Source organism: Pelophylax lessonae, assembly GCF_965119305.1.
Source record: "Pelophylax lessonae genome assembly, chromosome: 11".
Lineage (NCBI taxonomy): Eukaryota > Metazoa > Chordata > Amphibia > Anura > Ranidae > Pelophylax > Pelophylax lessonae.
The window spans coordinates 69658787-69682943 of NC_138778.1; the positions used below are offsets into that span (position 1 = coordinate 69658787).

At 47.8% G+C, this 24157-nt stretch overlaps 1 protein-coding gene across 1 annotated transcript in view; it reads left to right on the forward strand.

Annotated features, from left to right (window-relative positions):
• Window positions 1–24157, forward strand: part of LASP1 (LIM and SH3 protein 1) — a 159098-nt gene that overhangs the window by 87885 nt on the left and 47056 nt on the right. The window contains exon 3 of the mRNA XM_082272074.1: window positions 16375–16459. Coding sequence (XP_082128200.1) covers window positions 16375–16459 — 85 coding nt within the window. The remainder of the gene's footprint in view (window positions 1–16374; window positions 16460–24157) is intronic.

Below are 24157 nucleotides of genomic sequence, written 5' to 3' on the forward strand. Positions count from 1 at the left end.
ACATAGACAAAAAAGTAAATCCCCTGTGTGACCACACCCAGTAAGTCTAGTTTTTTGCTAGCGTCCATAGGAGATAAGTGCGAAATGGGTTAGACCCACTGTATAGATTTTGTTGCTCTCGATTTCCTTATTATAGAGATTCACTCTTCTTTTTGTTCTGGTGAGCATTGTCACAAAGAAAGTGAGGGGAAATCGGAGTGGTTTCCAAAACAAGAAGTGAGTGAATCTGCCAATGGGAGGTTTTCTTTTCTATTGCATATTTGTCACAGGACGTAAAGGGAAATTTCCCCAATGGTACAAAACAAAAAAATAATCTGGTAGGGGTTTTAATCCTTTACCACTGTCTAAAACATAAGTGTTTGATATACATACACTTTAAGGCTCCTACATACTGTTTGCTCATTACTATGGCAGAAGTAGGTTAGCCTATGTAAATGTTGCATTTATCACAAATGCCACCAAGACTTTGTCTGTAGCCTCCAAGTAATTATATAGGAAAGGATGTTTTACCTGGTACAAGAAGGGAATCTAGATTGGTATTTCGTCTAATCTATCCTCCGACTTTGTCAAGCTTTTTGTTGTGGTCTGCCACATTGCTTTCTATGTGGTGCTGTTTTGCCTTGGTACTGCAAGGGTTACTGCCTTCTGTTTTGTATGTGGTGGGGAGGAAGCAGACCAATTCCAGTCATAGCACAGACTTCCCAGTTCTTTTGCTGTATCATGCTGGAATTTTGGATTGTTGGCTTGGATCTTTAAGAAAAAATTGCAGGGGGATCAATCATTTCTGCATCACTGTCATAGCTGTGTTGCCCATTCATCATACCAGCTGGAATATGTGTGAGACATGCCCACCAGGCAATTTTTCGGAATTTATAAACTGACTGCAATGCACTCCGTATTATGTTAGGACAATTTACTAAGACTGGAGCAGCCAGAATCTGAATGCAGCTGTGCATGGCTACCAATTATTAGTTTTTCGGCTTTCATTTTAAAACCTATTTGAACAAGCTGAAGATGGAAGCTGATTGGTTTCTATGCACAGCTGGCTACAGAATACTGTCTGCTCCAGTTTAACACTTTTGGTGGTGTTTAACCACTTGCCGACCAGCTGCCGTAGTTCTACTGCGGCAGGTTGGCGCTATTACACAAAACATACCTGTATGTCGGTGTAACAGATAGTGGGGGAGCGCACACACCGCGATTGGCCAGAGTAGGAGCCAGTCAGCCACCCACGATCGCTCCCCATGGAGACAGAACGGCGGTCTGCTGATGTAAACAAGGCAGACCGCTGTTCTGTCTGAGATGAACACAGGAATTCAGTGTTTCTCCTATTCAGGAACACACACGGGTCTCTGTGTTCATCCAATGAGTCTATCCCCCACACAGTTAGAAAGCATCCCATGGGGACACACTTAACCCTTTGATCGCCCTTGGTGTTAACCCCTTCCCTGCCATTGTCATTAGTACAGTAACAGCGCATATTTTTAGCACCGATTAGTGTAACTGGTTCCCTCAAAAGTATCAAGTGTCAGACCTGTCCGCTGCAATATCGCAGTCCTGCTAAAAATCGCTAATCGCCGTGATTACTAGTAAAAATAAATAAAAATTACCTAAATCTTTCCCCTAGTTTGTAGACCCGATAACTTTAGCGCAAACCAATCAATATACACTTATTGGGATTTTCTTTTACCACAAATTTTTGGTGCAGAATACATATTGGCCTAAATTGATGATGAAAAAAATCTGATTTTCATTTTTTTTTTTTTTTATTTGGAATGTTTTATATCAGAAAGTAAAAAATATATATTTTGTTTATTTCAGAATTGGCGCTCTTTTTTTGTTCATAGTGCAAGAAAAAAAATAACTCAAGAGGTGATCAAATACCACCAAAAGAAAGCTCTATTTGTGGGGAAAAAGACAAGACATTTTATTTCGGTACAGCGTTACACGACCGTGCAATTGTCAGTTAAAGTTAACTATTGCAGTGCCGTATTGCAAAAAATGGCCTGGTCATTAATGGGGTAAAACCTTCCTGTCCTTATTTAACAGTCAACCATGAAATGTTCACCAGCATTAACAGCTATATGCTTGAGTGTTAGGGAGCAGCAGCGATTGCCCATTGGCTCAGCGTTTCAGCTAAAAAAAAAAAAAAAAAAAAAAAAAAATCAGCACAAGGGATATAACTTTATACGAATTGTCCCTTGTTCTGATTATTACCCTTTCCTGCCAGATCCGCCATTCATAGAAACCATTCTACAGCTTTTATGAATGGAGGGGGCGGAGCTATCAGTCACCCACTTTTTCCCTATGCAGACGCTGTCATTCATTAAACTTGTAGCATGGCTTCTATGAATGGCAGGAAAGAGCAGGCATAATCAAGCTCTCTTGAGGAGAGTGCCTGACAGCTCTTTAGTCGCATTAACCTCCGCCACACCAAAAGATGTTGGGGGGGGGGGGGGTCTTTGAATGGAAGATTTCACCTAAAAGAAGAATCCACACATGTTATCTGTAAACAGAGGCGGCTCTAGACTTTGTGAGGCCTAAGGAAAAGCTTAGACATGGGCCCCCACTCATGCCCATAATGGGAAAAATAATTCCGCGAGGCCCGCTTAAGTGAGACAGGGCTCTTAACGCTGCCTTAACACAAAACTGGGGTAATGCATAGTGGTGTAGCTTGGGTTGTCAGTGCAGGTGGCAAGTAATTTGCACCCCCTAACCAAAAATGAATACACCCCGCAACAAAAACTACATCTAGTATTCTGTATGACCTCCATGATTTGTAAGGACAGCACCAAGTCTTTTAGGCATGGAATGAACAAGTTGACGATCTATTGCAACATCTATCTTTTTCCATTCAAGAACAACCTCTTTTAGAGCCTGGATGGAAAGTGATGCTCAACTTGTCTCTTCAGAATTCCCCATAGGTGTTTGGGTTCAGATCAGTAGACCTACTTGACCACTGAAGCATTTCTGAAGAACAGGCTGAAACTGAAACAGTGGCCTTAGATGTGTGTTTTGGATCATTATCATGTTGGAAAAGTGCATGACGACCAAGGGCACGGAGTGATTCTAGTATCTTCTCTTTCCATCTATAGCAGTACATTTGTGAATTCATGTTGTCAATGAAATGCAGCTCCCCGACACCAGCAGCACTCATGCAGCCCCACAGAAGGACACTGCCAACATCAGGTTTCACTGTAGGCACTATGCAATTTTCTTTGTACTCCTCACCTTTGCGACGCCATACAGTATTGAAGCCATCAAAACATTTCTCTTGGTCTCATCACTCCCGAGTACAGAGTCCCAGTAGTTGTCTTCTTTTTCAGCATAGGCCCTGGCAAATTCTAGGTGGGTTTTTGGTGTGTAGGCTTTAGGAGAGGATTTTTTAGTGGGCAACACCCATGCATGACATTCCTCTACATTGTACGCCTTATTGTGCCACAGGAAACAATCACCCCAGTTTGGCTTTCTACTTCTTTAGCTAACGGCAGTGAACTTACATGGCGATTTTCTTCAACCCTTCTCATCAGAAGACACTCCTGTTGATGTGTTAACTTCCGTGGATGGCCTGGATTGGTTTGTGAGATGGTTGCAGTTCCATATTTGTTTGGGCTCTCGTAGGTCTAGCTGCCATCCTCGCTGTCCACCTTCCTCGAATCCCTGCAGCCTTGCCGCTGTTTGCGCCCACCGAACTCTCCATTTAAAACAAGGGGCATTGTGTTCGGGAAAATTAAGTGGCCGTGAGGCCTTAGGTGACCGCCTAATTTGCCTAATTAAAGAGCCTCCTGTAAACAAGGTCTCTCTCGCTTATTTTTATGTTTTGATTTTAGTTTAACTTGAATTTAGAAAAAAGCTTGTTACATGTACACATTACTAAAAGCAATTGATGAACTGTCAAATGTGAGAGTTTTCCATCATAAAATTATTCTCAGCAAACGGTTAACTAAGGCCCCGTTCACATTGCCGCGATCCGACTTGGGGGGGCGACCTCCGAGGTCGCGGTGCGAGCAGCGCGCCGCGACCTCGGAGCGGCCGCCACGGACTTCATAACATTGAAGTCTATGGCGGTCGCCTCCGGGTCGCCCCAAAGAAGCTCCGGACCCTTTTTCTAAGTCGGAGCGACTTGTGTCGCTCCTATTAGAACGGGTCCGCAGCTTCCCTATGGAAGGCGACCTACGGCGACCTGTTAGGCGACCAGGTCGCCTCACAGGTTGCCTTAGTGTGAACGGGGACTCAAGGATAACTAAACCCATAAACAAAAATGTGTTATACTGCAGTTCACAGTACTTAGATGTGGTGTCTACATCCGCTTTTATTTTAAGCCCCTTTTTTTTTTTTTTTTTTAGCAAATTCAGAAAATATCTGTTGATCTTCCTAGAAATGCAGTGTTTGTCAGTTCTTGTGAGCTTCACCAAAAACCTTCTGATTGCTGTGCCCTCCATTTAATAGAGTTAAAGCGATATGGACATATTTGAAGTCCATATCAGGGGAGCAGCCTAGGGTGACAACAATGGCTCCTATCCATAGATATAGTGGAGGAGTGACGTAGCTAAAGGAATTGTGTTTGCAGGGTTACCAGGTGAAAATAATGCAAAATATTCTAAAAAGAAAAAAAAGGAAACCAATACAGCCACCACACCAAGTACTACTAGTGATCTGTAATATATTACATTTTTGGTTTTGGATTTAGATAGCCTTTGCCATTATGAATGGTGGGCTGTGTAATTGCTAGAACATCTGTGGAATGAAGAAAAAAAATATATACGTTTGCCTTTTTGAACATTGTTAGGATTTGTAGGGTTGTCTATATTATGTTTACTGGTATCTGTTAAACAGGGCAGCATGTTTGCTATGTGGACAGCTTACTCTTGTGTGAATAAACCTTTTTTTTTTTATGTGCCTTTGAAGTGAAGAAACCTTCCTCATACTTTTGTAACTTATCTGTTTCCCTCCTCTGTTGGTTCTGATTAAGATATCTCTCAATCTTTATAGCTCTCCTCCTCTTGAGTTCTTTCTATTTTCACCTGCATCACCCTCACACAGGATGTGCATTTTTTTTCCACTGTATTGAGTAAGCATTTACTGTGTCATTGTCTATAAATAGTCATGAATTTGGAGAAGATGTGATTGTGGTCAGAGAGGGAACAACGCTTTTTGCTCTGAGTGGTCACCTGTGTGTAAGCCCAGCCATTTCCTGTCACACTGTGGACAGGATATACATTCACACTTTGACGGTTTTGCCAGCCGCCCACTCAACTGGCTGAATGCAAACTTTGCACAGAAAACTTGTAAATGTCTGACCTATCAGATATATATTTTTCATGTTAAGTGAATGCATGCTCCGTAAATCTGTAGGTCTACTTTGTTTGCAGGGCTTTTATTTATTTTTTTTTTTTTTTATAAGCCGAGTTGCAATTTCAGCATTAGCCTAAACATTCTGAGGGCTTATTCACACCAGCAAGCCTTGCTAATCACATATCCGCTGGTGTGTGCTGGGAGGAAACTGTGCTGATATGCAGTTCCCGGCGCATAGCACCATCAGCTTCTTTTTGTTAGATCTTTTTTGAAATGTCTCAACTGAGTTTTCTTTACATTCTATTTGCACAATAATGCAATGCAGTAGTTTGCATTGCAACCTTCTGTACTAAATTTTTTTTTTTAAATTTTTTTTTTAAGTGCAGTGTTGTAAACTGCCTTCATAGGGAACAAAGGCTTTTTGGCCTGTATTACGCTGGGCAAGGCTGCACACTTGTGAATGAGCCCTAAGGGTTCATATGCATGGGTGCATTTTACTCATACAGTGTAAACTCTGCATTTTTTGGTACCCAGGATGCCCTACTGTTACATACAGCCACCCATACATATGAATGCGTAAAGGTGACTGAACGCAGTTATGCACAGTTACTTGCGTTTAGTGCGTGCGCTCAGACGTAACGTCCTAAATGCACACTGCATTTAGGACATATGTCTGTGCAAATGTACCACTTTATGCAAGTAGCGGCAAAAGCTGCTTACACGTGCCTTTCCCTGTTGTTCTTATTCAGGATTTATATAGTGCCTGCAGTTTTTCGCAGCACTTAACAACATGAGGGCAGACAATACAATTCAATACCGGAGGAATCAGAGGGCACTATTCATGTCTCTGGGCAGCTGTATGCAGTGTCTGGGCTTCAAAATACTCCAGTGGTTTACACTGTATGGACGAATGTGCCAAATGCATGAGCTCAAAGAAGAAAAAAATATTTTTCTCTTTCGTTCGACGGACACAGCACTCCATAAATCCATAAATCGGAACTACTGGGTTATGTTGCCTCCTCCCAGGAGTAAGACTAGGCAGAACGAAAAAACCCTGGCTACTCCCATGGGCCGTCCCCAGCTGGTATATAACCCCCCCCCCCCCTCTCTGCTCTAGGTAATCAGTTTTAATCTGTCTAGTCAGGAGTAAGGTCCTAGGCTGCGACCTCTGGTCCTAGCAACTTTCTCCCTTACATCTTTTGTTTTTTCTCTCGGGAGATCTACAATCAACGGCAGGGCTGGGCGACGGGCTGGATAACCTAGATCAGGGATCCACAAACTATGGCCCTCCAGCTGTTGCGGAACTACACATCACATGAGGCATTGTAAAACTCTGACATTCACAGGCATGATGGGAATTGTAGTTCCTGGACAACTGGAGGGCCATAGTTTGAAGACCCCTGATCTAGAGGTGGGGGTGGGTTCCCCTTGCAGAGGGTGCAGGAAAGATCCTAGCAGCATGCTTTAGTGTAGCTGATGGGGGCCATTTTCCCTTTTTCTAGCTGGTCTCCAGTTGGCGTCCATGTTTGTGTAGCCCAATGAAGTCACGGGGGCCATTTTCCTTTACTCTAGCTTGTCTCTGGTAGGCGGCCATGTCTGTGTAGCTGAATGTCACGGGGGCCATTTTCTTTTGGTTCAGCTGGTCTCCAGTTGATGGCTGTGTTTGTGTAGCAGATGATGTCAGGGGGATGCTGGAGGACTGAGGCCGCATGTCGATGCCAAAGCTCCCCCTCTACCTCTTTCTCTTTAGTTTCCTCTTCCTGTGCCCGGGAGATGTGAACAGGGATAGCGTCCATAATGATGCTGGGTTCGAATTCTCTGCGCTTCTTCGGTAGGGAGAGTCTTTGGGGTGTCCTTATCTCTCTCTGCTGATAGGTACCCTGAGCCTATGGGGGATCCTTTAGTGGTGCCAAAAAGATTGTTTTTGTACTGCAAGGTCTTCCTTTTTTTATGGGACTTCAGGGTCACCTCTCCCCCACTGACCCCCTCCATGGAGGTGGCAGGTCCCGTGGAACCCCAGTTTCCCATGGTTGCACTGACGGCGGCCCTGCAGTCCTTGGTGTCCCGAGTGGAAGGGGCATGTGGGCAAAAGCCCAGGAAGAAGTGTCCCCCCCCGCCTTCCCCTGCTCATTCTGTCTCATCTGATTCTGAGCCGGATGCCGCCGTTGACGCGGCTCATCCAGGAGGACTTAATATCCCACCCCCTGATCCATCCGATAGGGAGGATGCTTCCTCCATGGTCACAGCAGCGAATGAAAAGCCGCTGGTAGATGCACTTTATTACTGCAGTGCGTGAGACTTTAAAGATGGAGGATGCGGTTGATGTAGCCACAGACGTGACTGTATAATTTGGTACGCATAGGTTGCATCATACTCCAATGGTGTTTACTTATGTGCCTTATTTTGAGGAGTGGGAGCAACCAAAATTACCCTTTGTGGTCCCCAAACGTTTTGCTGTACGTTACCCTTTTGAGGAGTCCCATTTAAAAAAAAAAAAGTGGACTTGTCCACCAGTGGTACCGTAAACACTCCTTTCTCTTACGTCCTCCGACAGTCGCCGCCCACTCACAAGTCTTCACCAATGGGTATTGACCTTTGCTCCGTAGGAGTAGCTAGGCAACAAGAATTGTTAATACAAAAGCTTTTAGCATAGACACACCCCTAGGGGCTGTCCCCTCAGTCAATACCTCACTGCACCAGCATTCCCAACTCAGTTTGACTTTGCCTAGCTTAGGAGTAGCTGGCTTTCCTGTGCTGGGGCTCAGTCTCAGCCTTCTACCCTTTATTTGATTTTATTTCAAGTATTTTTCTCTTTTCCTTGCTAGCTGTTATTTTGTCAGCCTTAGTTTAGGGATCTTCGGATGAAGATGATCATGCGGAGCTGGGTCTCGGACTGGTCGCCCTGGATCCCAGGGCTGAGAGCCAGATGGATCCCCAGCCTGCCATCGAGCGTTCAGCTTAGGTTTTACCCTGGCACATTGAACGACCCATCCCTGTTCGCTGCAGGGATGCTGCCTGTGAGGTGGCTACCTCACTGGACGCCATGACTGCGGTCCACAAGCGTCCTGGCTGCGGCACTCCCTGTCTGCCCTGATAGCAGTTTGTCGCTGGAGACAGCTCCCCACGCCATCTGGTACGGTAAGCACCTTCTGTGTGGGGACCTTCTGTATGGGTGTCAGTCTGTGGCTGTGTATTACCCTCCATGTCTGTATAACTGTGGGCTCCCTGTCAGTTCCCTGTGTGGCTGCACTGCCTGTGGGCTGCGAGGGGGGGCCATCCTGCTCTGCTGTTTATTATGCTCTGGGTGCAGTTTGTGTGCAGACGTGTGTGTGCGGTGGTCGCTGCACCATTTTATTTGCCTGTATACTGTGACCGGCCCTGTCCCTATACAGCGCCGTGTTTTGGCGCCATTCGCCGCCATTTTGGCGGGCGGTTCTCATTATGCACATGGCGGCACCATTTTATTGTAGCCTTCTCCCTCGGCCGAGCGGCCATTTTGCTGGAGCCTTCCATAGGCTATATCAGTCAGCCAGCATTGCATCACTTCCTCTTTCTCTGGGAACAGCGATCGGTGGCAGCAGTCTGGTGTGCTCTCTCCAGGTTTTTAACTTCTTGTCCTGTCATTCCTTGCTCAGTGTGGTCTATCCCTGCGGGGTCAGTGCATACAGCAGTGTGCGGTGGGCTGCGCTCGCCGTGGTATTAAAGGGCCAGTACCTTTATACTTTTCTGTACTGGGGCATGGATTCTCAGGATGGCAAGTTTCCCCCCGCCCTGGTAGGGGACCAGGGGGCTGCTGCACCCCCGAGGGGGCTGATCTGACCACTGTGGTGGCTTCCTTAGTGTCACCGGTGCAGATGCTGCTGGCTGAACGATCCGCAAAAAGGGCCAGGTTATCCATTTCCTCTGATTCAGAGGGCAATGTGGCTGCTGTGGCTGGCGTGCCCTTCTCAGGGTCCCGCTCATCTTTGGACCTTGTGGGATCTGAGGGGGAGCCTGAGGTGGAGGGGGTTGATGTTTCTCCCCCTGGCTCGCCTGAAGAGCTTGCACTCGTGAATGAGCTGATTGCTTCCATAAAGGACACCTTGCACCTGGAGGATGAGCCTACTCCTCCTGCTAGGATGTCTTCCTTTGGAACACAGAGGACTCGCAAATCAGCGCAGGTTTTTCCCTGCCCTGCTGAATTTCACCATACGGTTAATGAACAGTGGCCCAATTTAAAGAAGCCCTTTACTGTGCCAAATAAGTTTAAACTGCTTTATCCGTTTGCACCTGCCACCGACTAGCGTTGGTGTGTGAGGCCTCCGGTGGATCACGCGGTAGCCGTTTTGAACAAAGCTACTGCGGTGCCTTCTGAGGATACCCCGGTCTTCCGGGACCCTACGGACAGGAGAATAGTCTCTTGCCCGTCATGCCTATATGGTGGCTGGTTCTATGCTGAAGCCTATTTTTGCTTCCATTATGGCGGCACAGGCTGTTGCTGATTGGACCAAGATGGCGCACCTTGGCGGCTGATTCCGCTTCACCTACCACGTTGGCTATGGTGGACCAGATCCATCAGGGTGTCATGTACTTGTGCGATGCAGACTTGAATTTAGCTCCCTTGGCTGCGCGCCTGTCCAGCGTGGCGATTCTGAATCGTCGTCTGATTTGGCTGAAGAATTGGTCGGTCGACCAATCTTCTCGCAAGACGCTGGCGGATTTTCCCTACGCGGGGTCTCGCCTTTTTGGCGAGGCTTTGGATACCCTGATAAAAGGGGTTACGGGGGGCAAGAGTACTCTCCTGCCCCAGTCTTAAAAGCATAAGTCTTTCCGTGGAAAGCGGAATTCCTCGTCTAGGCCCTCTCAGGGGTCCTTTCGGTCGCAGTCCAAGGGCAAGCCCTTCAAAGGCCAAGGCTCCCAGAAGAAGCCGTGGGCGGGGAAGCAGAAGTCCGGGCAGTCCGGTTCAACTTTCCCATACCACTTCCGCCTGAAGGGGCGCCCTCACCCGTTTCTGGGATGGGGGGACGTCTGCGCGGTTTCCTACAACCTTGGCTGGCCCGCGTTCGGGACAGATGGGTTCAGGAAATCGTTTGATCTGGTTACAAGATCGAATTTCTCTCTCGGCCGGCGGGCAGATTCTTTCCCTCAAATCTTCAGCTGTCTCCGGAGCGCTTGCAGGATCTGCACCTGGTGGTGCGGGACCTGCGGGCCCAGGGGGTGGTGGTCCCGGTGCCTCATCGCGACAGATTTCGGGGGTTTTACTCCAATCTGTTCACTGTGCCCAGAAATGAGGGCAAAGTGCGTCCGATTCTGGACTTGAAAGCTCTGAAAAGTTTCGCATGGAATCCCTGCGCTCAGTGGTGGCTGCCCTGAGTCCTGGGGAATTCATGGCCTCCATCGATCTGAAGGTTGCGTACCTACACATCCCCATTTTCGAGGGTCACCAGAGGTACCTTCGATTCGCCATTGCGGAGGATCACTACCAATTCGTGGCGTTACCTTTCGGTCTCGCTTCAGCTCCGCGGGTTTTTACCAAAGTGCTGGCGCCGGTTCTGGCCCTGTTGCGAGCACGGGCCATTGCTGTCTTGGGGTATCTGGACGATATCCTGATAAGGTCAAATGCCAGTCAGAGCCTGGTGACCGACCTGTCCACCACGATGCGGACACTGCAGGAGTTCGGTTGGACTATCAACATCCCGAAGTCGACTCTGTGTCCTTCGGTTCGTCTTCCCTATCTGGGAATGATTCTGGACTCTGTCCAAGCGAAGGTCTTCCTGCCGGAGGACAAGCTTCGGACTCTTCAGGACGAGGTCAGGTCCCTCAGGGACAACCGGCACTCGTCTCTCCGGACATGCATGAGATGTCTATGCATGAGATGTCTAGGCATGAGATGTCTAGATCTGCGGATCTCGTTGAGCCACGACACCAGGAGGGATCTTCTGTGGTGGCTCCAGTCCCCGGCGGTGTCGGGGGGCAAGTCTTTTCGTCCATTATCATGGACGGTACTCACCACGGATGCGAGCCTGTCGGGCTGGGGTGGTGTTCTGGGCGTTCTGTCCGCCCAGGGAACTTGGTCGGAGGAGGAGTCCTCCCTTCCGATCAACATTCTGGAATTGAGAGCGATAAAGCTTTGCCTTCTGAGATGGGACGGACCGGCTTCGGGGCCGTCCAGTTCGGGCTCAGACGGACAATGCCACCGCGGTGGCCTACATCAACCACCAAGGGGGCACCAGGAGTGCCCGAGCGGCTCGGGAAGTAGCCGACATTCTGTCTTGGGCCGAGACGCACGTCCCGGCGGTAACGGCAGTTCACATTCTGGGGGTGGAGAACTGGCAGGCGGATTATCTAAGTCGCCAGACCCTGGACCAGGGAGAGTGGTCCCTTCACCCGGATGTCTTCCACATGTTGTGCGCGAAGTGGGGTTCCCTGGATGTGGACCTGTTCGCGTCTCGTCTAAACAACAAGGTGGAAAGGTTTGTGGCAAGAACGCGCGATCCTCGGGCGGACGCCTTGGACGCGTTGGTGATGCCCTGGCATCAGTATCGTCTGATGTATGCCTTTCCACCGATTCAACTGCTATCTAGGCTTCTTCGCAGGTTGGCCTCGGAACCGCACATGGTGATTCTGGTGGCGCCGGACTGGCCTCGCCGGTCTTGGTACGCAGACCTCGTAAATCTGGCGGTCGACGCTCCGTGGCGTCTGCCACTTCGAGAAGATCTCCTGTCTCAAGGACCGATATTCCATCCTGCTTTACAGTCGCTGGCTTTAACGGCCTGGCTGTTGAAAGCCAGGTCCTGAAGGATAGGGGTCTCTCCCCTGAGGTCATTCCCACTTTGATCAAGGCTAGAAAAGCCTCTTCGGGGAAGATTTACTACCGTACTTGGAAGGCGTATTTTTGCCGTGTGAGTCCAGGTGGTATTCCCCTCGCTCATACTCGGTGTCGAGAGTGTTGGCTTTCCTTCAAACGGGCGTGGCGTTGGCCATGATTAAGGGTCAGATTTCTGCACTGGCCGTTCTCTTTCAACGCCCTGTGGCGTCTAATTCATTGGTTAGCACCTTTTGTTCAGGGGGTGCGACATTTGGCCCCTCCTAGGAGGGAACCTTTACCTCCATGGGACTTGAACTTGGTTCTGTCCGTGTTGCAACAGGCTCCCTTTGAAAAGATCAGGGAGATCTCGTTGTCTGTTATCCAAGAAGGTTGCCTTTTTGGTGGCGATCGCTTCGGCTTGCAGGGTGTCGGAGCTGGCGGCTTTGTCCTGCAATTCTCCCTACCTGGTGGTCCACAAGGATAAGGTGGTCCTGCGGCCCAACCCATCTTTTCTTCCGAAAAGGATCTCGGAATTTCACCTGAATGAAGACATTGTCTTGCCTTCGCTCTGCGCGAAGCCTAAGCATCCGAAGGAGGTTGCCTTACATTTTTTGGATGTTGTCCGGACGATCAGTCTTTTCGCAAGTCGGATTCCCTCTTTGTCCTTCCTGAGGGACCTCGGAAAGGCATGGCGGCGTCGGCTGCGACCATCGCCAAATGGATCAGACAGATCATTGAACAAGCCTATGCCTTGAAGGGGGAAGGTTCCTCCCTTCCCTGTGAAGGCGCACTCTACCAGGTCTTTGAGTACGTCTTGGGCTTACCGTCATCAGGCTTCTGTGGCCCAGGTGTGTAAGGCGGCGACTTGGTCGTCCGTTCACACCTTCTCAAAGTTCTATAAGGTGGATGTTCAGGCATCGGCTGATGCCTCCTTTGGCCGTAAAGTTCTCAGTGCGGCAGTTTCCTAGGGACCCTTTAAGAATTGGTCTGTAGTCCAAGCCTCTATGAAAGCTCGCATTGATCTGTCCTTTAAAGGCGATCGCTTGTTTGGGGCTACCCTTGATGACATCATTAGGATATCGCGGGGAAGGGGGGGGGGGAGGAGAGTACCTTCCTGCCACAGTCAAGGAATGGGAAGGAGCCTTGCTGCAGACTGGGGCCTCCCCTCCTCAGCCCATAGGAAATTCTTTCCTGCTTCTGGTACAGAGAATAAGGGAAAAAGATCTTTCAAATCTTCCCCGGGAGGTTTCAAGCAACCTTGGTCTGGTAAGCCTACAGCTAGCTTCTCCGGACCCTCAGACAGGACTCCTTCAGCATTGAAGGTCTGCCCCTACCCATTATTGAAGTTGGGGGACATCTTTGATGTCCGTGAACTACTTTGGTGAGAGTTAAGGAGATGCGCGTAATCCTGCAAAGGTTCAGGTGATGTCTGAACTATCAATGGTTCCCCCTATCCCTATCCAGAGTTGCATTACCTAGGTCTAATTTTAATTCTGACCAGGGTGGTCCTTCGTCTGGACAAATTTTAGGAACCACAGGCTGTGATTCCCCGGCTGCTGTCAGACAGTTCTCTCTCCAGATTTGCATACAGGTTCTGAGTCTGGTGGTGTCCACCTTCAAGACAGTTCTGTTTGCACAGTCCTACATGCAGCTCCTAGCAGGTTCGGCACCACAGGAGGATACAGAGGTTCGTGACGTGATCACTGGTTCCTCTAGCAGACTACGCAGGCATCCATGAGCCACGGTAAGGCCAGCATCATCCTTGGCTCATGCTTCTTCCGCAGTTCCTGAGAGGAGTCAAGAGCGAGGATCTTCCAATCAGCCTGGTGGCCGTAAATGTTCCTTGGGTGCTTCCTCTCAGTGTGAGTCGATTAGCGCTCCTTCTCGATCCTTTTCAGTGGCTCAGATCTTAACGTTTCTTCAACTGGGCATTAATTAGAAGTTGGTCCTGAGTACCATCAAGGGCTAGGTGTCTGCCTTGGCAATCCTCTTTCAGTGACCCCCCCCCCCCTAGCCACAAACTTTAGTTTGTACCTTCATTCAGGGGGTTCGACATGTGGCTCCACTAGTACGTTCTCTTTTACCGCCTTGGGATTTAAATGTAGTGCTTTTGGTTCTCCAGAAACCTCTATTTGAGAATATTCAGGAGATTCCCTTGCTTACGTTATCTCAGAAGGTGGCATTCTTGATGGCTATTACCTCGGCAGGGTATCAGAGTTGGCGGCATTATCCTGTTGCAGTCCCTATTTGATGGTCCATAGGGATAAAGTGGTTCTTCGGTGCAATCCCTGGTGCCTCCATGGGATCTCAATTTGGATACAGTCGGTGCTTCAAAAGCCTCCCTTTGAAAAGTTTTGAGAACTTCCTGTGCTCACTTTGTCGCAGAAGGTGGCTTTTTTAGTCGTGATTACTTCCGCACTTAGGGTTTTGGAGTTGACTGCATTGTCCTGTCGATCGCTTTACCTTGGTGATTCATAGGAAGAAAGTGGTGTTGTGACCCTGTCAGGCGTTCCTTCCTAAAGGGTTTTCTCTGGGATTTCATTTAAATCAAGTTATATTGTTTTACCGTCCTTATGTCCTAAACTGAAACATCCTAAGGAAATTGCTTTACATTTCTTAGATGTGGTCCGGGCGATTTGGGTGTACCTGGCTGTGACTGAGCCGATTCGGAAATGCGTTTTTTTTTTTTTTTACAGATGGACCTCGTAAGGGACAAGCCGCGTCTGCTGCGACCATTTCCAAGTGGATCAGACAGACTGTGGTGCAGGCCCATTCTATTAAGGGTCAGGTTCCTCCTATCCCGTTTGAGGCGCATTCTACAAGGGCACTCAGTGCCTCTTGGGCCTTCCGTCATCAGGCATCAGTGGTTCAGGTGTGCAAAGCGGCTACGTGGTCTATGTGGGCTACGTGGCTATCATTACACACATTCACAACATTTTATAAGGTGGATGTACTTATATCTTCGGATGCGGTGCTGGGCCGCAAAGTTTTGCAGGCTGCGGTTGCAGAGGCTTACACTTCTTAAGGGTGTAATTTTTTTTTCCTGGTGGTGAGCTCCAGTTGTTCCTGGTTGAGCTCCAGTTTTTACCTGGTTTGGTTATGTTTAGCCTTGTTGGGAATTCTATGCATCTGCGTTGTTTTCCCCACCATTCATGTTGACACTCTTTTTGAACATCCCAATGGTCTAGAGAGATGAAGCTGTGTGTCAGTGAATGAAAGAGAACTGGATTTTTTTTCTTGCTGTAAAATCCTTTTTCGCTGAGGTTCACTGATGGACACAGCACCTGCCCCTCTGTTGGGTTGAGTTATGTTTACGAATGACACTGCTGCTTACAAACTGAAGTCTAGAAGTGATAGCAAGAAGTGATGGTATACCCTCTGGGACTGCCTTGGGTGTAACCAATTGTTTCTGCCTAGTCCTACTCCTGAAGAGAGCTGCATAGACCCAATGGTCTAGAAGACATGGGGCTGTGTCGGTCAGTGAAGATCAGCGGAAAGGATTTTTCGGTAAGACAAAAATCCAGTTTTTCAGACAGGGCTCCTGTGTCCTGATTAAGGGTTCTTTTATATTTAGCCATTGTTTTCCCCACCCCTCATTTTCCTTTTGCCACTGCTTTTGGATGTCCCAATAGTTATGATTTATGGAGTGCTGTGTCTGTGGATGAATGAATGGAATTGATTTTTGTACTTACCGTGAAATCTATTTCTCGGAGTTTGAAGAACACAACACCAAGCCCTCTATGGAGTTCTGATACTTCTAAAACTGCTTGCTATTAAACAGATTACTTAGAGCAGAGTGGGTGGTTATATACCAGCTGGGGACAGCCCATGGGCGTAGCTGGGTGTTTTTTGTTCTACCTAGTCCTACTCCTGGAGGAGGCAATATAACCCATAGTTATGATTCATGGAGCGCTGTGTCCATCGATGAACTCAGAGAAATGGATTTTACGGTGAGTGCAAAAATCCCATTATTTTAAAATCGCCTTTGAAGGCAGAATTATATGTAGAGCGAAAAGTGTTTTCTCCTCCTATCTAGTAAAACAGTTCATAACCAGATGCTTTTAGAAGCTGAAGCGTAAATGTGTCAATAGATGAGCATTAGTATCTGATTACTGGTATATAATGCGTAACAGAGTAGTCTGCCTTTCATCATTAATTTGCTGCATAAACCAAAGTCATGAGAAAATTTTATATAGACTGCCAATGATGGTCTTTCCTGGCTGTTGTATTGATGCTTTAGCTTTAATACTTTCTAAGTTGTTTTTTTTTTTTTTTTTTTTCTTCTATTTCAGACATTATCCTAAACAGTCTTTTACCACAGTGGCCGACACTCCAGAAAACCTTCGCTTGAAGCAGCAAAGTGAGCTGCAAAGCCAGGTAACATGGTCTGCGTTATGTTGTGTATGCAATATGTAATATGCTCCAGCAGTCCCCAACACCTCCTTCCCATCCTCCCCCTCTCCCTGTGACAGGGGCAGGAGTATTTCTCCCCGCAATTGCTCTTACAATTTAAAAAGCACTCACACAGCCATCTTCATTCAGAGCTTTGTGAATGATTGACCTACAACTACTGTCTGCCATTGCAGCAGACGGCTTTTAGTTCTCAATGAACTGTGAGGGTGCTGGTGAGCGCTCTGGTAGTTTATTAATTTTCTTGATCTTCAGTAACTGTCTGCCCGTATCTCCCATATGCGTAGACAGCTATACTGAGTCTGCAGGAGCCTGGCATTGCACCTGTGTTTTACTGATCATGGGTGCAATGCTTTCCAGGCTCCTGCCGGAAATGATGATAAATGTTCTTTTGTGCAGAAATTTGTGCATTATTTTCCCAAAAAGGTGAGCTTAGCCTTTAAATGGAGGGATAAATGGGATATGCATGTCCTTTTCCTCCATCCACAACCGCACAGAAGCATCAAAGGAGGGCACTGTCTATTCCAAAAAACAGATTGAATACACGAATACAATCCGTGTGGATTATAATTACCAAATGTTACAGCCTTCCTTGACCACAAGATCAATACATTGGTATAAAAAAAGTATTGATCTACTTTTTACACCTGGCCCTGTACAACTCCATTCTCTAAAGGGTGCATTTGATTTAAATCAAGTCCATTTAAATCACTAGTGTAAAGGCTTGATTTAAATAATAATTTTTAAAGAGCAGCTCCTCCTCTGACCCGCTGTTGACTCACTGACAGTCCTATTCACCTTAATGGGACGGCTGGTGATGCGGCAGTGACACAACAAGGTGAGGAACGCAACAGGTGAGTGGATGCCCGCTAACAGGCGGTGCCCATGAGGGATCTGAAATGGCAGGTTCTCTTTTTAAATGTAAGTACTCCTTCTTGCTGGTAGTTCGAATTTGTAATATTTGCAGTCAAAATGAAGGTTTCCTATTTAGAATAATAAGCTGTCGGGTTAGTAAAACAGCGATATCAGAACCAATTTTAGGTTAATAGGTTAATCACACACAGTTGAACTACTCAAATTCTTTAATTTACTTAAAACAATAACATTATATTACATATTCTTGTATTTCCTTAAACATCAATGTTTAGTAACTGAAGTGCATAAACCAAAGATCTTTGAGAAAAAAAACACTTAAGCTGAATATATCAGCTGGGTCTACATCTAAAACACTTCAAACACGTTCCTTTCATCACAGCACGTCTTCTCATGATGTCTCATTCGGGCCACCAGGCACTTTGTTAAATATTCTGAAACTTGGTCTCTTTTACGGCCTGCTGCCATTTTGCTCTTCAAGGGAGGATTAAAGCACTTCAGGCCAGTGGTGGGATTCAAAAATTTTAGTAACCAGTTCCGACCTTCAAGCATGGTGTAATGTAATTTTTTTTATCTAATGTCAGTTAGGGGTCGGATCTGTCCACCGCAATGTCGCAGTCCCGCTAAAAATCGCAGATCGCCGCCATAAATAGTAAAAAAAATTAAAAATGACATCTTTCCCCTAGTTTGTAGACGCAATAACTTTTGCGCAAACCGATCAAAATACGCTTATTGGGATTCTTTTTTTTTTTTTTTTTTTTTTTTGTCGCTCTTTTTTTTTTTTTGTTTATAGCGCAAAAAAAACACACAGGTGATCAAATACCACCAAACGAAAGTTCTATTTGTGGGAAAAAAGGACATCAATTTTATTTGGGTACAGCGTGGCACGACAGTGCAGTGCAATTGTCAGTTAAAGTAACGCAGTGCCGAATCGCAAAAAATGGCCTGGTCATTAAGTGGGAGATACTAAGAAGCGTCAGGATACCAAAATACAACTGCAATAAAAACTTTATACCTTAAAATCATGTCAAAACAACATAGAACAAACATAGTGACACCATTCAGTGATCTAAATGCTCAGACATACAATGTCATAATAATCAACATAGATATAAACACATTCATATTGTGAATAGTCCATATACTAGTATGTGAACTGCAAGTGCCAGCTATCCATGATGCAGATCCAGTGCTCCATCACCACAGACAAAACTGCCTAATTACTGGAAAAATTGACCCCAAAATTTAGAAGGCCAACAGCACCTGGGGAGAGGTAGAGGAGGGGGAGAGGTAGAGGAGGGGGGGGGGGGAGAGAAGGGAGGGAGGGGGAGAGTGAGAGGAGGTGGAGACTCGCCTAAGCATCAGTTTTTGTCTGCTCCAAGGTCTTCTGTCAGACAGTTTCTCTTCTGCAGTGGCCGCACTGTAAAGATGCAGGGAGGAGGTGGGTGGAGCCAGACATTCAATAATAGTCACGGAGGTGGATCTTCCTTGTCTCGCTCTGCATGCTGGTCCCTCTCCTCCTCGGCACGTCACTGGTTGCTAGACGCTAGGCGGCTGGCCACCCTAGCAACAAGTGTAGCGCACAGATGCTGCTGCAATAAAAATACCTGCAATTACTGGGGATCCCCAAATACCAGCTGTGCTGGTAAATTGCTGGGTGGCAATAACAGAGTGGCCCGATCTCCTCTGGCTTGCACCGGTTCGGGAAACTTGTGAAATGTTAACCAGTGCAAACCGGCTGAATCCCACCACTGCTTCAGGCTATGTGCAGAAAGTAATGAATACAAAATGGGTCACCCGCACCAAGGACCACCTCTATCAGTGAAATACTAAGGTAATAAAATAGAATATATATGTATGGAGCAGCTGTTAGACCCCCCTCCTGCTACGTAACTAAACTAAAAAGAAAAAAGGGGTTGAACGCCTACCCCCACAGGTCTGCGCTTGCAAATAACTATACCTATAAATTTCAAATAACAAGATTGGTGGTGGGATATGAGCTAGGGCCCAGTGGATGGTGGGAAGATATTTCTATATAAATATAGTTGTGCCTCTATTGCATAAGTGCACAAAACACCAATAGTAGGTTATAAATCTAACTGCCAACTATGGGTTTAGTACAAACTAAATAATACGCTGACAAAGAGAAAAAAACAGGCACCTCTGAGTAAAAGACTGTAGTATTTAATTGACAAACAATAGTAAAAACTTACATGAAGGTAAGTAATTGTGGGTTAGGTGGGTCCTTCCGGTGTCCATGTGAAGGCTTGAGGCTTGGGGTCACCACTGGGGGTCTGTATTCGTCTCAGTTCTTCCTGTCCAGCAGGAAGTGGAGTGGTGTCACGGCATGAAACTGAGGCTGAGACCGCAGGATGGAACACAGCGTGAGCTGTACTGGCCGTCCACAGGATCTTCGGCGTGATGACGACGCGTTTCCGAGCATGCGCACTGCAATGGGACACCAGCGACCGACTTGAAAAAGGAGCGCGCGCTGGTATCCCATCGCAGTGCGCATGCTCGGAAACGCGTTGTCATCACGCCGGAAGATCCTGTGGACGGCCAGTACGGCTCACGCTGTGTTCCATCCTGCGGTCTCAGCCTCAGTTTCATGCTCATGACACCACTCAACTTCCTGCTGGACAGGCCCGGATCCCAGGCTGACTGGGTTCAGGAGGTCATGCGGTCCAGTTGCAAGATCGAGTTTTGATCGGGTTATTTCCGGTTACGTTTTTTCCCTTCCAATGTGTGGCTGTCTCTGGATCGCTTACAGGTGCTCTGTGGGGCAGTTCAGGCTCTGGTTCAACAAGCTGGACCTACTGGTCTTTTGTTGGTTCCGTGCGGTTCACAAATTTTCCGTTTGGAGTCCCCTACGGTGCTGACAACGAAGTTGGTTGTCACCGTAGGAACTCTGGTGGATTTTCAGATATCATCCCTGGTCCTTTCCATGAGACTGGATTTTCTGAGGGACTTTGGACGTGTCCTCGGTCAGGGTGTTTTTCCCTCCGGGGTCAAAACTCTTGGCACTTTAGACTGCGGTCGACTGCTGCTGTTCTGCGCATGGTCTTCTCTTTGGACCTGCATGCGAGTTCTGGGACTGATGGTGTTGTTTTTCAAGACGGCCCCTTTCGCTCAATCCCTCTGGGGATCCCCCAGGAGGAGCTCCTTCTCGAAGGCGACTGGAATCCAAACTCTCTGGACTTGCGGATCCGACTGGGCCGGGTGCCCGGGGAGTCTTGCTCTGGAATCCTTACTCCCCGTCTACTGGACAACTGTCACCATGGATGCAAGCTTGTCCGGGTGGGGAGGAGTCCTCAGCAGGTTTTCTGCTTCGGGAGTATGGTCCCTGGAGGATCCAGGTTACCGCTTATTGTCCTGGGGCTGAGAGCGTTCCAGCTTTGTCTAGTTCACTGGATCGGGCACCTGCAGCTGTCTGGTGCACTTTCAATTGACTACGCCACGACCGTGGCTTGTCATTCACCATGGGGGCACCATGAGTGTCCTTGCTGCCTTGGAAGTGATGTTTCTTCATTGGGCAGAGCGCCTTGTTCCGGCTCTATCCGCTGTTCCATTTCCAGGGGGGAAACAACACAATTGGTAGGCGGTTTGCCTCAGTCGACTGGCCCTGGATGCAGGACAATGGTCCCTTTATCCGGAGTCGTTCCAGCAGTTGTGCCTTCGTTTGGGAGCACTCCGGACGTGGGCCTGTTGGCATCGCATCTACAGGATAGTGCAGAGGTCGTGGCCCACTCCCGGTACCCTCTGGCAGGTGCAATGGTGGCTTCATGGGTTCTGTCATGGGCAAGAACATTCGCTAGGTTCAACATGTTCAATGCCTAGATGTTTGGTGTGGTCACCTGTGCAAAGCTGAGGCCGGCATGGTCGTGCAAGAGTGCTCGCGGATGGGCCGAGGTCAGTGTCAGCTGCTGTCTGCTTTTCCTCCTTTCCTGTTGCTGCCAAGAATCCTTCGCAGGATCGATGCGGCAGGATTTTGGTCATTCTCGTGGCTCCGGACTTGCCTCGCCGAGCTTGGTACGTCGACCTGGTCAGGCTTAACGCTAACGCTCCTTGGGTTTTCTTCTCTCCGGGGCCGATCTCCCATCCGGCTTTACGTTCGACGGCTTGCGGGCTTTGCTGTTTGTAAGCCAGGTGTCAAAGGACGGGGGGTTGTCTGCTTTGGTGATTCCCACCCTGCGTAAAGCGTCTTCTATGATGATTTTTTTCATCATGAGAAAGTCGCGTATGGCGCGGTGTGAGTCTTCTTAGGCTCCCCCTCGCTCTTGCTCTGTGGCCGGATCTTGGCTTCCTTCAATGGGGGGATTGATCAAAAGTTGGCCTTGAGTACTGTCAAGGGTCAAGTTTCGGCTTTGATCATTTTTATTCCTCGGGCCGTTGGCCGCCCGTTCCCTGGTGCGTAACTTTTTCCAGGGGGTGCGACACTTGGTTCTTCCGGTGCGACTTCCGTCGTCAACTGGGGACCTTGGTTGGTGCAGTCGGTTCTTCCAGACCCTCCTTTGCCAGTATCGTGGGTATCCCCTGCTTACCTTATTGTAGAAGGTGGCCTTGGTTGCTGTCACTCTGCACACGGGGTGTCGGTACTGGTGACATTGTCCTGTCATTCTCCCTATCTGTTGGTTCATGGGGCCAGGTGGTACTTCGTCCGGATCCGTCCTTCCCTCCTAAGGCGGTTTCTGGTGTTCACTTGCACGGGCCATTGTGTTGCCATCTTGTGTCCTGAGCCCCCTCATCCTACAGAATGTGCGCTGCATACCCTGGATGGAGTTCGGCACTCGAGGGGTTCTTGGCGACTACTGAGTCTTCCCGTAGTCAGGTTCGCTCTCTGTGCTCACGGATGGCCCAAGGACAGGGCTGCCTGTGTCTGCTGCGACTATTTCCAGGTGAATCGGACAGTTGGTGGTGCAGGCTTCTTTATTTTTGGTTCAGGTCCTACCTTTCCCTGTTTCTGTGCTTTCTACTTGGGCGCCTAGTGCTTCCTGGGCTTTTGCCATACAGGCATCTGTGCTTCAGGTTGTAAGGCGACTACCTGGTTGGTTGTTCACACCTTTCCTACGTTTTATGAGGTGGATGTGCTGGCATCTGCAGATGCCTCTTTTCGGCCGCAAGGTTTTTTGCTCGCTGCTGTTTGGAGGGCTTTTGGCCTTCCTTTAGGGTGTTTACTGTTTGTTTTCAGGTGGGCCTCATCTTTTGTTCTGATGAGTCCTATGTTGCCTAGTTGGCTGTTTTTGGCCTTAGGGACTTGTTCTATTCTGCTGTTCCCACCCCTCATTTTATGGCACTGCTTTGGGACGTCCCTACTGATATGAATCAGAGAGAACTGCGTCCGTCAATGAACGATAGAGAAAACTGGATTTTTGACTTACCGTAAAATCCTTTTCTCTTCATTGCAAACGCAGTACCCGCCCCTCTATTTTGAGTTGGGTTGGTGTTACTTTCTGACACTGCTTTGATACAAAATTGACATCCTATGCAGAAAGAGAGAGGACTGCCCATGGGCATAGCCAGAACTTTTTTCTGCCTAGTGTCCTACTCCTGTAGGGGGCAGTATAACCCTACTGATATGAATCGGAGAGAACTGCGTCCGTCAAGGAACTTAAGAGAAAAGGATTTTACGGTAAGTCAAAAATCCAGTTTTTTATCTTCATTAATGATAAAAAATAGGGGGTGGGTCTACTTTGTTTGGCCTATAGTGTCTGTGTGGTTTTATGACCAGAAACTTACCCCCTAGATAGTATATACCCAGGAGCCCCTGGTGGGGACACTGTTGGATTGGTGCTTGGCACCTATAGGGGCAGGATTTTTTTTTTCTCGCTCTCTCCCCTTCACCTCCCCAGTGATAAGTTTACAATCTAGTAAATTTGTCTTCATTAATGTTAGGGGCCTGAGAGGCTCAGAGAAGCACACACAGGTCCTTAGGGGAACGTTGGTGGATGGGGGCAGATATCTTGTTTCTGCAAGAAACACTTGTTGGTGTCTGTGTGGTTTTGTGACAGACACCTACTCCCTAGATAGCATATACCCGAGAGCCCATGGTGGTACAGGTTTACATAGATACATAGTTAGTCAGGTTGAAAAAAGACCCAAGTCCATCCGGTTCAACCAAAAAAAAACAGTATTGAAAACCCAACCATACAATCCCATATACACAATCCTATACCCTCTGTTGATCCAGAGGACGGCAAAAATAAACCCCAGCAAAGCATGATCCAATTTGCTACAGCAGGGGAAAAAAAATCCTTCCTGATCCCCGAGAGGCAATCGGATATTCCCTGGATCAACTTTACCTAAAAAAGATTGTAGTACCCATTTATATTATGTACACCTAGGAAAGAATCCAGGCCTTTTTTAAAGCAATCTAGTGAGCTAGCCAGAACCACCTCTGGAGGGAGTCTATTCCACATTTTCAGCTCTTACGGTGAGGAAACCTTTTCCGTATTTGGAGACGAAATCTGTTTTTCCTCTAGACATAGAGTGCCCCCTTGTCCTCTGTGTTGACCTTAAAGTGAACAACTCAACACCAAGTTCACTATATGGACCCCTTATGTATTTATACATGTTGATCATATCCCCCCCTTAGGCCCCTTTCACACAGTCCATCCGTCAGATGGACTCAGTTTATCTCGGCGGGGAATCCATCCGCCAATCCCCCGCTGAGCAGGAGAATGACACAGTTGTCAGTTCCCCATACATCTCTATGGGGGAATCAGATGGGAACGGACCCCATCCGATCCCCTGGATGGATGAAAAATAGGGTTTCCATCCGTCCAGATTTGACAG